Source organism: Aspergillus aculeatus (assembly GCF_001890905.1).
Source record: "Aspergillus aculeatus ATCC 16872 unplaced genomic scaffold ASPACscaffold_1, whole genome shotgun sequence".
Taxonomy (NCBI): Eukaryota; Fungi; Ascomycota; class Eurotiomycetes; order Eurotiales; family Aspergillaceae; genus Aspergillus; species Aspergillus aculeatus.
Genome location: NW_017962976.1, coordinates 1,820,422 through 1,834,837, shown reverse-complemented (window position 1 = coordinate 1,834,837; position 14,416 = coordinate 1,820,422). Strand labels below are relative to the sequence as shown.

The window sequence follows — 14,416 nt, the reverse complement described above, 5'->3', positions numbered from 1 at the left end:
GTAGTAGTAGTAGTAGTAGTAGTAGTAGTAGAGAGAGAGAGAGAGAGAGAGAGAGAGAGAGAGAGAGAGAGAGAGAGAGAGAGAGAGAGAGAGAGAGGNGNGNGNGNGNGNGNGNGNGNGNGNGNGNGNGNGNGNGGGGGGGGGGGGGGGCGCGCGAAGTCGAGGTCATTCATACCTGTGAACAGTGTGCTTCGTGTGGCAGGTGCGCGAATAATTGAATTGAATTAAGGCAGTCGCGGCGACGAGGTCGTTTGTGAGGAGAGAAGGAGCGGATGAGGGTCGGTCGGGAGAGATGCGGTGGTGGTGGTGGTGGAGGTGGTGGTGGTTGATTGAAGATGGGAAGGAAGTCGTAACTATCGAGGGGAAGGAGCCTGAGTCTAGGCCGATAAGCGACCAACCGCGGCGATAAGCGCTTATGAATTCAACTCCACTTCGGGGGGAGAGGGACGGATCAATTGAGCCCTGACAAGGAGATTGGTATGTGAAGGGATATCAGCACTTCAAGTGTGACAGGCAGAGAGGAGGGGATTATTTCTAGGTGAGCGATGTCGAGGCCAGGAGGTGGGAAGTGGGGTGGCGGAAGACGAGAGAAAGTGGTGGTTGTAATGATGATTTGTTGTTGTTATTGTCCCTGAAACTTTTTTTTCAGTTGGCTTTGTTTACCCGCAACGCCGCCGGCGCCATGGTTGCTCCGCTTTGGGCAAGCCGAGTTGTTATGGCAGCTAACTAACTTACATATAATTAGGTAGATACGTACAGTCGCTTGGGTAGTAGTCTATGTCTATTACAGCATGAAGCTGCCCAACCCAAGATGATGCTTTCGGAGGCTTGTACTTTATCAAAGGGTGATCCTCTTCGATAGTATCAGCTCCCTGTTTTCCCTGGCCCTTGTGGTGGTGTCTCCCTTGCGGACTCGAAACGAAGGGGGGAGAGACGGCACTGTCAGCTACGCAAGTCCACGGACGGTGCAGGTAGTGGCTCATTGCTTCTACCATTCAAGTCTTAGTACTCTGTAGAATACGAGTGATCATTAATGGTCTTTGTGTAGCAATGCATGGTATGAGTCGAAGCCTGATGAGATCTTGCACGACGAAAAGGGGCGGGGGAAGATATAAACTCGAACGCGACTCCGCTCCACTAGTACTATATACTTTCGCATCCCATAGGTTCTTCCTACAATCAAAAACCACGACAGCAGTGGATGTATCCAAGAGAGAAAACTTACAACTGCAAAATGAGTCGCATCACAGTTTTCTCCAAGTTTGAAGTATTGTTTGTCCCGACCATCTTCCAACTACTGAGTACCATGAGTTCTTGATCGATTAAACTGCAGCAACTCCACCGGATCGACGCGCCGGGGCTGGATCGGGCCAATCTTTGGCCGACGAACAGACACTTGGACCAGCTGAGCCTGCCATGCCATGGCCGGGCAAACCACAAGCAGACCTGCAGGATTATTCTTGCTGGTGCACGGAACATAGACTGCAGGCGCTGCATCTTGTCTACTTCACCAAGTGGAACCGACTCCGAGTCGGAGGAACAATGGATGGTGGATCCTGTCGAGACCATGCGGCATGCTAATGTTACCGCGTGTCTGCATGCATAATTCAACACTACTAAGAGACCATAACGGTAGATTCGCGTGCACGCGCCAATCTTTTGCTTATACAGTAACTATATAAATGACCTGCACAACCGTCCGCTAAAGTCTATACTCCGACCACACTCACCTCTATACCAACACGCTGAATAGCTCACCTCCCACAATGGCCCGAATCTCACCGCCACTACCACCACCACCCCCCCAAGCCACTACACTACCAACCAACCTCACCAAACCAAACAGCAGCAGCAGCAGCACACCCAACACCACCAACCTCACCTCAACCTCACAGCAGCAGCAGCAGCAGCAGGTCACCACTTCAACTTCACCCTCCCCCTCCACCTCCATCACCACAACCCCCGCACTTCCCACCCCCAAATTCCTCCTCCAAATCCACGACCTCCGCCATCCCTCCGTCACCATCTTCCTCACCCTAATCCCCAATCTAGCCTCCACCCTCGAAACCGCATTAACCACCATCCTCCAAACCCTCTACACCTGCCCATCCCCCCCATCATCCCCCTCCTTCCCAGAATCCCCTCCAACCCCAAACACCCCCCCCACAACCCAAATATCATTCACCCCAACCCTCCCCCCGACCCGCTCCATCACCACCCACCTCCGCCCCATCCCGGGCGTCGCCTACACCAAAGGCACAGACCTCGACCCGGACCACAAAGAGATCCACCTCTCGCTCTCCTACATCGCGACCTGCACCGAGCGATCTATTCCCTCCACCACACACGCCGAGATCGTCGGGGTCCTCACCCACGAACTTGTCCACTGCTACCAGCACACGGCGCCCGACGATGACGACACCACCCCTCACCCGCCCGGGGGCCTGATCGAGGGGATCGCCGACTTCGTGCGCCTCAAGGCCGGGTTGGCGCCGCCGCACTGGCAGCGGCCGCGGTCGGCGGCGGAGCGTCCCGAGAAGTGGGATCAGGGGTATCAGCATACGGCGTATTTCCTGGCCTGGTTGGAGGATGTCCGCGTCGGGAGGGGGGCGGTGGGGTTGGTGAATGATCGGTTGTTGAAGGTTGGGTATGTGGGTGAGGATGACGACGGGGACGGAGAGGGTAAGGGGAAGGGGGAAGAGTCACAAAAGCGAGGGGAAGGGTTCTGGCGGGGGTTGTTTGGGGTCGGGGTTGAGGAGTTGTGGGAGGAGTATGGTCGATATCTGGATACCTCGGCGGAAGAAGAACGCTAGCTGGGAACTCGAGGGAAGGTGAGATTAATCTTGAGTAGAGCTGTGGGATTACATGTCGAGCTGGATGGACAGGCACCTCCATCTCCATCCATTTGAGTTTAAGATATTCTCGTCAGTTGAGGCACACATTATGAAAAATATAAAGACCGAAGAGTGAACATATAGAATCCATTGGATTATTGAGTACATGTAGATTCAGCCACCTGGATCTCCCAAACAATTTTTCGTCTTTGGTACATTCCACATCCCCTCCCTTCCCATTGCGAATCTCTATTGGTATAAAGAAAAAGGGACGAGCTTTATAACAAGAAAGAAAAATAAAAGAACACAGCATGATAGAAAACATCAGATGAAGTAGAAATTCCCGTATTGTACAGAACCTTGCGAAAATTGCGAAATTGGTAGGAATAATATGTAAATGTTGCTTGCCGTCAATTGCCACCTTGACAAGGTCTATATCAAAATGTGACGCCGTTTCCAAACACTGCTCTCATGAACCCCCCCCCTTTTTACACAATTACCTCCCCCAGATCCACGTGAACGGGCTTCCAGGGGGCGGCTCCCTCTTCTTCCATCGAGTTGGGCAGACGCACTTCCAGCGGGCTGTACAGGTACCAGGCCTTGAGGGCAGCAACGGCCGCCCGAGACCGGGCTTCAAGCAAACTAGAACCCGCACCCTCGCCCAGCTTATCCTGGCCGGAGTAGATGCCGACGACGAAGACTGGGTGCCGACTCAGGCGACCGGTCTCACTGAGGATCTTCGCGACTGGGGGCTCAAAGTTCTCACGGGCACATAGACGGGAAAGATCACGAGCCGGCTCGCGGAAGTTGAACAGATCAGAGATGTTGAGGTGACGGGAAAGGAAGTGCTGCTCGAAGAAGCGCTTGGCAGCTGGACGGCCAGCATGGAGGTAGATGGCGCCGATAACAGCGCGGACAAACTGGGAGGCGGCCGCTTCGGGGGTCACGCCTGCAGCGTACCGGTCGGTTGCCGGGGCCTGTTTTCGCGGGTCAACGCTAGCCTTGGTGGGGTCGCCGAAAACATCGTCGTAAACGATCTTCGATGTGATCGACCTCCGCCATGTCGTCTGCTCCTCGTAAGTTCTGTTCGTAGCGGTGGGTGTTGCATTCGGGTCGACACCTGGGGCGGCTCTCGTGAACTGCAGGTGGCCAGGGTCGACCTCTCCACCAGGTGCAGCAGCTAGCTCCACACCCCATTCCCTCGACATAGCAGCCAATGTCTTGGGGCCGACATAGGCAAACATGGCGGCGAAGATGACCGTCATGGGAAGACGGGGATATGTGCAGATGAGGTATTCGGAGGTGTACTGGGTCAGGAGGTCATGACCAAGGGTAGCCAAAGACTCGTTGTTGAAGTTGTGGTTAGGATCAGCCGATTCGTCCACGAGACAGCGAGCAAGGGTCTCAAGAGGAAGTCGTGAAGGAAGGTAAAGTCGTGCATGGAGCGCAGCGAGTTTCGCGGACTCGCGTGCGGCCTTGACAGGCGGAGAAGGGAGGGAGTGCTTGGCGACTTTTGAGCGAGGGGAGCGAATTATTGCGGGAGGAGCTTGTTCCTCGATCGATTGTTCGGCCTCAGCAGCCGTGGCAGGGATAGAAGTCGTCGTCTGATACCGGATACCGTGTTGTATACGTCGCTGCAGTCGACTTCCAGCCCGGACCTGCGGCGAAAGGACCGAGCTGCTCCATCGTTGGAGGTGCAGTCTCTTCATCTGTGCGATTTGTGTGAACTTGACAGGCACCCTAAGCCAAAGAAATAGCGATTGACCGTATATCCAGTTAAGGACTGCGTCGGGGCTTGGGGGGTAAGAAACAGGGGAAGAGGGTCGTCCGACGGGCTGTCAGTACGAACTTTTGGTCGCCAGAGAAAAGTTGAGCGAGCAACAACTTCGGCGGAAGTCACGGGGTTTGGGTTTGGCGGTCGTGTGAGAAAGTCGCCCATGGAGCGCTAAACCTATTACAGACATAGCGTCACGGGGTCTGGGACCGGGACTGGAGGGACGAACGACGGCCAATTCGGCTTCAAACCCGCCAGAACAACGCTTTCTAGCGAGCCATTGTCCAAGTTTTTCCCAACCCGCTCAATTCATATACTTTCGATCACCATGGGTGGAGGCGGAAAGATCCCGTATGTGATTTTTTGAATTGATGAAGTCCCCCGTGTTGCGCTGACCGATGGCCCCCCCGCAGGTATCCCAAGGAAGTCTGGTCTCCCGCCGGAGGCTGGTATGCTCAACCCGCGAACTGGAAGCTCAACACTGCCATCATGGGTGCCACAGTGATTGGCATTGCTGCTACTGTCTGGAGCATCAGCGCCGACCGTGAGCACCGCGACAAGATGCCCGAGCCTGGCAGATTCTTCCCTAGTCGCTAGTCAGTTCAACCCAGCCAATCCCCTGTCAAGCGTTTCTAAGCATCTGGTCATTGACTCTATCTCGTCTATGTAGCTGGAGCAGGGAAATCATCGAACACGAGAGAAAACAACAAGCCTCGAAGCAGGACTCATAATGTGGTTGACAGGGAATAAGAAGCGAGTGGGATAAAATGCAATTGCGAAGGTCTCCTGTGGCATGATAGGTTCTGTTTTCATCGTTTTTTGAGGGCTGTACGACAATAGAAGGGCGTTCTTCAACCGGTCAGTTGATCTGCAAGTGCTTCTGAGGAGACTCTTCAAGTGTTCGATACAAGCGCTGTGTGTACAGGCGGACCCGTTCCGTGAACTCAGTCTCGTTCCAAAGCTCTCTTCCATCGGTAGATGTAGAAACCTGCGGTACACCAATCTGCTCAACCACAAAACTCGCCGCTACGGTAGCGAAGACTAGAGCTGATAGGAAATGCTCATGGGCGCCGCCAGCCTCCTTTGCTCTTCGCCAGGTCGTAGATTGCGCGAGCACCAAATCGACAATATTGGCTGGAGCCCTACCCGAGCTGACCATTCCTTGAGTCAATGCTCCCAGGAATGAATTTCCGGCTCCAGTGGGATCGACCACAGGCGACGGCATCGACGTATCGGGCTGGTGGTACGCGGGCAGCCAGATTCTCTGCTTTCGGGAAAACGAATAGCTGCCATCTTTACCAGCTCTGATAACGAGATGTCCATTCCCGTCAAGCCCAATGCCTTGGGAAAGAATCCTCTCCACAATAGCTTTCCCGTAGCTTGTCTCTTCGCTCCAGCCGGGTTGGCCAAACATAATCCCAAGCTCTAGTTCATTAGGGCTCACGACGTCTACGACTTTTATCGCAGCCAAGAAGGTTTCTTGCTCTTCAGGAGTGCAAAGGTCTGGGACAGGTTCCCAGACGAAGACAGGTCGCTGCGTGGCCGAGACAGACAAGGGTACGTTGCCCTCTTGTTGTAACTGCTCCCGCCGTCGCAAGATTTCCTGCACAATAGACATACAGCGTGACGAGGAACAGACCATATGGAAGGTCTTTGAAAGCACTTGTAAGTCCGATAGCATTGACGGCTCTAGCCGCAATTTGGGTGTCAAATACTTGAAATCTGGAGCAACTTATCAGTCATGTATGAGCTTGACGGACAGAAGCGAATGCAAATGTACTAACCCCTCTTTTCGTTCGGCCCGTAGCCATTCCAGGCTCTTGTGGTAAGTCGCCCATGATCTTCTCTTATGATACAATTTGTATCCCAGGATCTGAGAACATCTAGAACCTCTGTGGGGAAGTCGGATCCGACATCAACAATCCAGCTCACGGATCGCGCATACTCTTTCCCAGCAACGAGGCGTGCGCCAATGACTGCATAAGATGCAGCGCCACCGAGGACATTCTTGACGGGGGGTCTTGTTCCTTCGAAGTCAATGTCGTCTACAATAATCGATGGGGTGCCAGTAAGTATATATTGGAAAGATGGTGGTCAACAAACGTGTGTAAGTTAGCGTACCAAGGATGAACATGCCCAGGGTGCAAAAATCGACCTTGTCTTCGGACGAGAGCCTATTGTTGTCTGCCATTGTGCCCAGGAGACAATCGCCTCTATCTCAACGTGTCTATATTTTGGTGTAGTATGCTATGGGCGGGGGGGGAGGGGAAGTAAGTAAGGTACTATTCTTGTACGAGTATGATTTCTTGCTTATCGGAAAGAAAGGACGGATTGATTACGGGCTGATACAGCAACGTCATTGCGCAGAGACCGAGCGTTGGCTGCTGAAAGGTTACCGGGGGGGTATTAGTACAGTATAGCTACGGTAAGCTGTGGCTGGGCCCACCGCCCCGATGCTCTAGCCTCAGGCACCGCGGGCCGGGGGGGTTGTTGGTTCAGGGAGCATCATCTGTCAATCAACATCATCCCACTGACATCCTCACTCGCAATTGTTGCTGCCTTCCACAGCATTTCCCTTCTTCTGCTCAGCAGCCTAACTCTCTCTTTTCTTTCTGCTGCTGCTGCTTTTCATCATTTGAATTGCACAGCTTGCATTCAACCCGTATCCTTCTGATCTAGTCTCTCCCTGATTATTCTCCGATACTTACCTCCTTACTTCAACAGGGGCTTTCAAGATGGCGTCAGGAAGCCACATGCATAATCTCACAACCCTCATCAAGCGGTAAGTTATTGCGATCCAAGCGCCGGATGTATTGGAAATTCAACCTTCAGACTTCATTCAATGCCCCCCCCATGACACTGACCATGTATACCTCACCACAGGCTGGAAGCCGCGACTTCCCGCCTGGAAGACATGGCGATGTCGCTGGACGACCCCAACTCTCCCAAAACCATCGGTGCTATCGCTGCGCCTGAGACGGCCACTCCTGAGACTCCAAAGGCGGCTCCTCCAGCTACCCCCGCAGCTCCTCCCGTGCCGCCACAGATCCAGGACTTCGACACACTGATCAACGGAGACGTGCGGACTTTCGTGGAATTGGGACAGAAGATTAATGGACTGGTCGGCGAGCAGGTACGTCGGGCTATCTAATCTAACTCATGCTCCCTCAACTAAAGCTTTTTGTTAGTCGAGAGCCGTTCAGCAGGCCTTCGAAGCCGAGCGCACCTACCTCTACGTCTCGACTAAAGCCAAGAAGCCCGACCAGCAGCCCCCGGAGCTCATGACGGAGCTTCACAATGCTTCGGACAGCATCAATAACATCCGCGAGTCTAACCGGGCGTCGCATCTGTTTAACCACCTGAGCGCAGTAGCGGAGGGCATTGTTGCTCTTGGCTGGTTCTTTGCCAGCAAGCCTGCTGATTTCGTCACTGAAATTGTTGGCGGCATCGAATACTATGGCAACAAAGTACTGAAGGACTACAAGGAGAAGTACGTACTCCACCCAAACTCCAGCTTGGCATCTGCTAACGTTGCCCTTTCAGGGACCGCACTCATGTCCAATACATCCAAGCCTACTACCAGATCTTCAAATCCCTCGCCGCCTACCTCAAGAAACACTACCCCAAAGGTCTGACCTGGAACGACCAGGACGGCATCGACGCCCAAGAGGCCCTCCGCCAGGTCAAGAGCGGCAGCAGCTCTGCCTCATTCCCCAGCGAAAGTAGATCCGCGCCCCCTCCTCCTCCCCCTCCCCCTGTACCTACTATCAACGTCTCTGGCGGTAATGGCGGCGCTCCCCCGCCTCCGCCTCCGCCCCCCGGCGTCCCCCCACCTCCTTCCAGCGCCCCGGGCTCTAGCCCCGACATGTCCGCCGTCTTCGACCAACTGAACCGCGGCAACGCCGTGACCTCCGGCCTCCGCAAGGTCGACAAGTCCGAGATGACGCACAAGAACCCCAGCCTGCGGACCAGCTCCGTGGTGCCCGAGCGGCCCAGCTCGCAAGGCAGCTCCGTCTCCTCGCCCACGTCGCGGGCCCGGTCCCCGGCGCCGCCCAGCACCAAGCCCAAGCCCGAGAGCATGCGCTCGCGCAAGCCGCCGCGCAAGGACTTGGAGGGCAACAAGTGGCTCGTCGAGCACTTCGACAACCCGGGCGGCATCGTCGAGATCAACGCCCAGCAGAACCAGTCGATCCTGATCTCGCGCTGCAACAAGACCATCATCAAGGTCAGCAACAAGGCCAACGCCATCTCCATCGACAACTGCACCGGCCTGTCCATCATCGTCGACTCCCTCGTCAGCAGCCTCGACGTCATCAAGTCCGCCAAGTTCGCCCTGCAGATCGACGGCGTCGTCCCCACCCTGCTCCTCGACCAGGTCGACGGCGCCACCGTCTACCTCGGCCAGCAGAGCCTGGCCACCGAGGTCTTCTCTAGCAAGTCCACCGCCATCAACGTCATGCTGCCCCCCAAGGAGGGCACCGACGACGACACCAAGGAGTGCCCGCTTCCCGAGCAGATCAAGTCCTACGTCAAGGATGGAGTCCTGGTCAGCGAGATCGTCGAGCACGCGGGTTAGAAGTCCCGACGTTCAGCTTACAAACTTGATCCGTTTCCTTCGCGGGTGTGACGACTACCCCTCCTCCGCGATGCTTAGGTTCGATTTGGTAGATGTGGCATGGGGGAGAGAAAAGAAGATCCCTTTCTCCCCTCCATTGCCGTATATTGTAGATAGATCTGTTTCTATTTAAATCCAATCTTTTCTTTTGGTGTTGAATATGCCTTCTACATTGTCTGCTTTTCAGACCTTTGTTTCCTGGAATCATCACAGTTAGAAAAGACTACTTCAACGATAGGCTGCAAGAAGAAGAATCAAATTTGATATTCATCTACTCCTTGAACAAACGCCAGCGCACCAAAAGAAGTGCCGTAGAATGAGCTGCTATTACTTTGGGGCTCGAACCCCAAGAGAATCAAAGAACAGATAAGTGAGTCCGGCGCCCTCGAAGCCGCGCAAAGTGACGGTTCCCTGAGCACACACAGTGGCGACGATTTCAGAAAGGAGGGGATTATGAAAGCTATAGACATGTTGGGTATAGAAAGCTAGTCCGATAGGAGTACTCGTACCCTTTGGCCCGGGTCGGTATTTAGCAAAGGATATAAACGGACACTGATATGAACAGATCGTGAGATGAGCCTGCATCCCATTCGTATGAGCTGCTTTTTAGCGGGGGAAGGGTGTGATCTTTAAAGCATCACCGCAAAAGTAAGGGATACCGGTTGAGGTACACATCGCCTTCGGAGGGCGGGTAAGGGAACGGAAGAATGTTAGATTTTACCGATCGCGCTGGAACGGTCACAGACCAGTTTACACATCAGCGCTTAGCTCATCGAGAGCAAATCAGTGGGGATGAAAGTGTTTATGTCTTTGGACATCCAGGCCCCTTAGTCGCTGTGCAAGGAGACTGTCACCGACTTCGGTTCCACCGGGCGAATAACCGCCGTAGCCGTGCTCGCCCTTATGGAGCTTGCTATACAGCCCAACTTTAGTGTTGCGCAGCTCAGCGTCTGCGTAAGATGGACTGACGTGCCTTCTCGTTGGTAGGCGGCCTGCGAGAGGATGTGGCGACGGCTCGCGCCCAACGAAGTTCCCGTCACTTGGAAGAGTGGACACCTCGTGAGTCGTAATATGCCGTGCGAACGGGTTGCATTGGAAATGGGACGGGTAGCCTGGCTGAGACATCTCGGCAGAGCCGTGAAGTTCAGGCTTCCCAGGATGGCAAGGATGGCCAGGCGTTGACTTTCGCGACCGCTTCTCGCCCACAGAACTCGAATGTACTGGGTGGGCCTCTCGTGAGGCCTTGTAAGGTGAATAGCGCGGGTAAGGAAGTTGAATTTCATTTCGTAGCTTCTCCTTGCCGTCGGGTACTCGGTTGGCGAAGACAACACGGATACTTGAATGCAGGTAAAATCGACCTTTTGAAGGGCAGCAAATGTTTAAGTGAATCAAGTAACGTAGAATTGGCTTGTCCTTTGGATCTTCCGAAGCATTCAGAGATGCCTCAGGACGATCCGTCCCGTAATTCTTTCGCGCACTCAGGGGCATATCGATTATGGGGCCTGCGGAATAGCTCCGTTGGCGAATGAACGTCTTAGTTCCGGGCTCCATATCAGTGAGGTCATAAGGAACGAGGAACAGCTTGACGGCAGTTTTGTTCGGGTTCTTTATCATAACCTGTAATTGGCCTTGCTGCGGGATCCGATAACAGCCGCCCGGCGGCGATTTTGGGGACTCCGCCCTTCTATGCTTTTTCTCCAAAAGACGTAGAAGCTCTTGATCATTCGACCTTGCGTCAAGTGGAGACCGGATGTGTTGGTCATTATGCATGCTCCCAGGGCTTTGATGACGGTGTTTCCGGCGTCGAGTGTCGCTCGATGTGTCCTTGGGAAGGGAACTATCAAGGTCAATCATGCCCACATACGGACTGGGGCTATCGTCCGATATTGAACGCCCACATCCTGAGGTGGGATAGCTGTAAAACACGGCAGGGAATGGAATCGTGACATGGGGCGGACACTTAAGGCTGCCTTTACATTTGCCTTTACCCAGAACCCCTATCTGTGCAGTGAAGTCCAGCGGTTTGGAAGGGTTCGTCGACATCCTTCCTCGAAGAATGGACTCCTCGTATGAGCCCACCATTGGCGCCAATGCTCTGGACGAGACCTCGGAGCCAATAGAGGGTCGCCTAAATTTGGAATGCGCTGTCTGAACCGACGAAGCAAGCTGGAGGGTATAACCCGAGTTCAGAGACCGTCTTGGTGGTTGGGACTGATGGGTCAAGGCTTTGTTCCATTCCCTCATCAATGAGTCTGAATGAAGATGCGTCTCTCGTCTATGGGTAAAATCAGGAATCTGCATGTCTCGAAAAGTCTCTGGCGGAAGTGTGCGCCGGCGGCTGGCTTTCTCAGAGGAGCCAATATAGCTAAAATGTTCCGGTCGTGGAGAGAAGTCCAGATCTGTGATGTTGGCTTGGTGCACGAGTGGACTCGTGGGCGCTTTGAGTACATAACTTGACGAGAACGATCCCAGCGAGGGGGCACGAGAGCGTGCTGCCGGGTTTGTAGATGGATGTGATGGGACTTGTCGTTCAGAGCCAGCAGAAAACACGGTTGTGCTGAACCAGGGGGAAGTCGGAGAAGAGCTGAAAGGCGAGTAGTGTACGTCGTGAGCAAAGCTAGGCGATGCCGGGTCTTGTGATCGATGTCGAATCTGGTTCTGCGAGCTACCTTCTCGGAAATCTCCAGAGTGTAGGGCCGAACGAGGACGCTCAATATCGGCAGGAGACGCCAGCTGTTGGTCGTCTGAAGGGAGCTGATCACTCGCATCATTTAATTCTATTAGTTGATCCCTCATAGCGGAGTATTTTTGTGGAATATAAGGGGGAGCTTCGTGACTGGCATTCGCCTCTCCCAGCTGTTTCCATCAAGTTAGCAGGTATATCATTGCAAACCTTACATAGGTTGAATAAGGAGTTTTTTTCGACAGTGAGAGGTGCTGCAGCAAGACTCGACTTTCAAGGATAACTAGACATACGGAGCGATGGTGAATCCATTTCAAATCGTCGATATTTCCGAACCGCTCTATAGATTTCCCGCGGTCGTTTGCGTCATATACATCGAACGGCGAGGGACCTTCGGGGTTACTATACTGGTCCCTAGAGGAGGGGCGCAACCCAGAGGAAGAAATATGAGAGTCCTCCCTGGGAGCTAAGGTTCGATTTTGAGTCTCTTGACCTGAGCAATGGTCATCAGACCATAAGTCACTGGACCGTTCGGGGTCCATATATTGAAAGATTGGCATGGTCACCGGAAGATGGGACGGACAATGGGAGGTGCAGAAACGGCAAACATCTCAGCCCTAAAAGGTAGAAGAGCTTGCAGGAAAGGGAACAAGGAGTCTAATATGTTGGTAAGGGGAAGGATCAGAGATGTGCTGTGGCACGTCAGGCCGAAGTGGCGGAGGATTCACCGTGAGGTGGACTGGTGGAGTATGACCTGGACGGAATTGAATGGATCGACCGCGGGATGAGGCGGTTACAACATGATAAGGTGATGGCAAAGCTAAACCGATCAAGATGGAAGTAAGTACACAAGCAAAGAACACCACCAAGACAGTCAGTAAAGAATAAGATCCACTGCAGTTGCGGGTATCTTGATGGGATTGCAGCAAGAATGGTGGTGGTGGTAGTTGGTCAGTAGTACGAGCAAGTTAAGTTAGTAGTCGAGCTCATAAAAAGAAGAATAAGAAGAATGAGGAGAAGCCGCAGGGGGGCGAAAAGGCGGAATGATTCAATACCCCCCATGACGGTACAGTAATCCAGACCAATCCATGACTCTTGCTTTCCCCCTCTCCTTGTCCCACGAGTTCTTCTGGAAATATGACTTGTTTCTCCTCTTTAAGTACATTCTAACTTCTGCCATATTGTGTGCACCCGAGCTATCGTGTCACTTGTCTGTTGGTGACAACTCACAAAGAATCCTTGTTACGAGGAGAACTGTAAATGTACTGTACCTGACGAGGTCAATCCTGTACGACTCCAACTTTTTCCGGCGGTCGTTGCGGCACGGGATCTTCTCCCCATTGCTGCTGCTAAACTTTTTTTTTTTGGTCCTTTTCCCAGAGAAACAATCAGGTGGGACAGCAAAGTGTCGCAATTGTTGCCCGATACTTTCTTTCGTACAGTGTGACCTACACCGTCTTAACTTGGCCTTATCACGTCCATTTTTTTTGCTGTCCGTTTGAAACCCCGGGCTAGACAGGCACACACCACAAAGTTTCAAGAATCACACCTTAAACATTTATCATCACCACTATAACCACCACACCCACCACAATCACAACCACAACCATCACCACCCCCTCAAAAATCCACCATGGCACCCAAACGCACCCGCGACGAGACCAACTCTGAAGAAAAGCGACCAGCCGCAACCGCCGGCGATGCGCCAGTCAAAAAACGAAAGGGCTTCTCCGTCGGCCCTGCCAATCTACCCGATGGCACTTATCGTCGCAAAAGTATGTCGCATTTCTTCCATCCGCAATGCCGTCATGTCCCCTCCAAATTCCCGCACCTTTTTATCTTTCTATAGCACTTAGCTAACAAGCACCCACCCCAAAAATAGCCCAGAAGATCAAATCCGACCTGATCCAAAAAGCCAAGGTCAAGAAAGCGTATGCCAAAATCCGCGAGGAAGCGCTGGCGGCGGCCCCGCCCAAGCCCATCTACACGGCCGATCAATATGAAGATGGCAACAAGGAGGAAGAAGAAGTCGAGCCCGAGCCCGCGTCCGCATCCCTGGAACTGCACCCGGATCGAATTGCGATGCTGAACGAGCCGGAGCCGGAGCCGACGCCCAAGCCTGCTGCTGGTCAACGAGCGGACAACGGCGGCCGCGATGCGCGGGGGGGCCGCCGGGTCCGGAAACCGAAGCCGTCGGCTTTTGCGAAGGAGTTGGAGCTGGCGGAGAAACGGAAGAAGGAGGCCGAGAGGCGGAGGGAGGAGAGGGAGTTTAGGCAGAAAGATCGGGAGGCCATGGCTCGGGCTAAGAAGCCGGACCAGAGTGGGAAGAGGAGGTTGGGGAGGGAGAGTACGGTGTTGCTGAGTCGGGTGCAACGGATGGTTGGATCAGCGTAAAAAAAAGAGGCGGAGCTTGGAAAAGGGACGCGATTCCTGAGGAGGGAGCAAGAACTGGTAAAAAAAATATGATACCCGCGAACTTATTACGATCAGAGTTCGAAATTGATTGATTT

The 14,416-nt window shown here is 53.6% G+C and overlaps 7 protein-coding genes across 7 annotated transcripts; 4 read left to right on the top strand and 3 right to left on the bottom strand.

The window, feature by feature from the left end:
• Positions 1 to 1,234: 1,234 nt before the first annotated feature.
• ASPACDRAFT_1878001 (basic secretory family protein) lies at positions 1,235 to 2,974 on the top strand (the record flags this gene model as incomplete). The annotated part of the gene is made up of 3 exons (XM_020198124.1): positions 1,235 to 1,267; positions 1,899 to 2,682; positions 2,722 to 2,974. The coding sequence occupies 3 exons, from the start codon at positions 1,235 to 1,237 to the stop codon at positions 2,811 to 2,813; spliced, it is 909 nt and encodes a 302-aa protein (XP_020061166.1). The 3' UTR covers positions 2,814 to 2,974.
• A 348-nt stretch (positions 2,975 to 3,322) lies between these two features.
• On the bottom strand, positions 3,323 to 4,543 carry ASPACDRAFT_38381 (mitochondrial 54S ribosomal protein mL44; the record flags this gene model as incomplete). The annotated part of the gene is made up of 1 exon (XM_020200438.1): positions 3,323 to 4,543. One exon carries the CDS (start codon positions 4,541 to 4,543, stop codon positions 3,323 to 3,325), a length of 1,221 nt encoding a protein of 406 aa, XP_020061165.1.
• A 393-nt stretch (positions 4,544 to 4,936) lies between these two features.
• Positions 4,937 to 5,339, top strand: ASPACDRAFT_38380 (uncharacterized protein; the record flags this gene model as incomplete). The annotated part of the gene is made up of 3 exons (XM_020200437.1): positions 4,937 to 4,959; positions 5,022 to 5,204; positions 5,279 to 5,339. The coding sequence occupies 3 exons, from the start codon at positions 4,937 to 4,939 to the stop codon at positions 5,337 to 5,339; spliced, it is 267 nt and encodes an 88-aa protein (XP_020061164.1).
• Positions 5,340 to 5,467: 128 nt separating this feature from the next.
• On the bottom strand, positions 5,468 to 6,799 carry ASPACDRAFT_49195 (ribokinase family protein; the record flags this gene model as incomplete). Its single annotated transcript, XM_020202217.1, has 3 exons — positions 5,468 to 6,330; positions 6,393 to 6,653; positions 6,730 to 6,799. 3 exons carry the CDS (start codon positions 6,797 to 6,799, stop codon positions 5,468 to 5,470), a joined length of 1,194 nt encoding a protein of 397 aa, XP_020061163.1.
• Positions 6,800 to 7,186: 387 nt separating this feature from the next.
• On the top strand, positions 7,187 to 9,464 carry capA (adenylate cyclase-binding protein). Its single transcript, XM_020204204.1, has 4 exons — positions 7,187 to 7,390; positions 7,492 to 7,741; positions 7,797 to 8,098; positions 8,152 to 9,464. The coding sequence occupies exons 1-4, from the start codon at positions 7,344 to 7,346 to the stop codon at positions 9,182 to 9,184; spliced, it is 1,632 nt and encodes a 543-aa protein (XP_020061162.1). The 5' UTR covers positions 7,187 to 7,343; the 3' UTR covers positions 9,185 to 9,464.
• Positions 9,465 to 9,637: 173 nt separating this feature from the next.
• Positions 9,638 to 12,802, bottom strand: ASPACDRAFT_74391 (uncharacterized protein). The gene is made up of 2 exons (XM_020204203.1): positions 12,200 to 12,802; positions 9,638 to 12,079 (listed from the first exon to the last, which is right to left on the bottom strand). The coding sequence occupies exons 1-2, from the start codon at positions 12,464 to 12,466 to the stop codon at positions 10,007 to 10,009; spliced, it is 2,340 nt and encodes a 779-aa protein (XP_020061161.1). The 5' UTR covers positions 12,467 to 12,802; the 3' UTR covers positions 9,638 to 10,006.
• Positions 12,803 to 13,539: 737 nt separating this feature from the next.
• ASPACDRAFT_56252 (uncharacterized protein) lies at positions 13,540 to 14,300 on the top strand (the record flags this gene model as incomplete). Its single annotated transcript, XM_020203105.1, has 2 exons — positions 13,540 to 13,681; positions 13,789 to 14,300. 2 exons carry the CDS (start codon positions 13,540 to 13,542, stop codon positions 14,298 to 14,300), a joined length of 654 nt encoding a protein of 217 aa, XP_020061160.1.
• Positions 14,301 to 14,416: the final 116 nt, after the last annotated feature.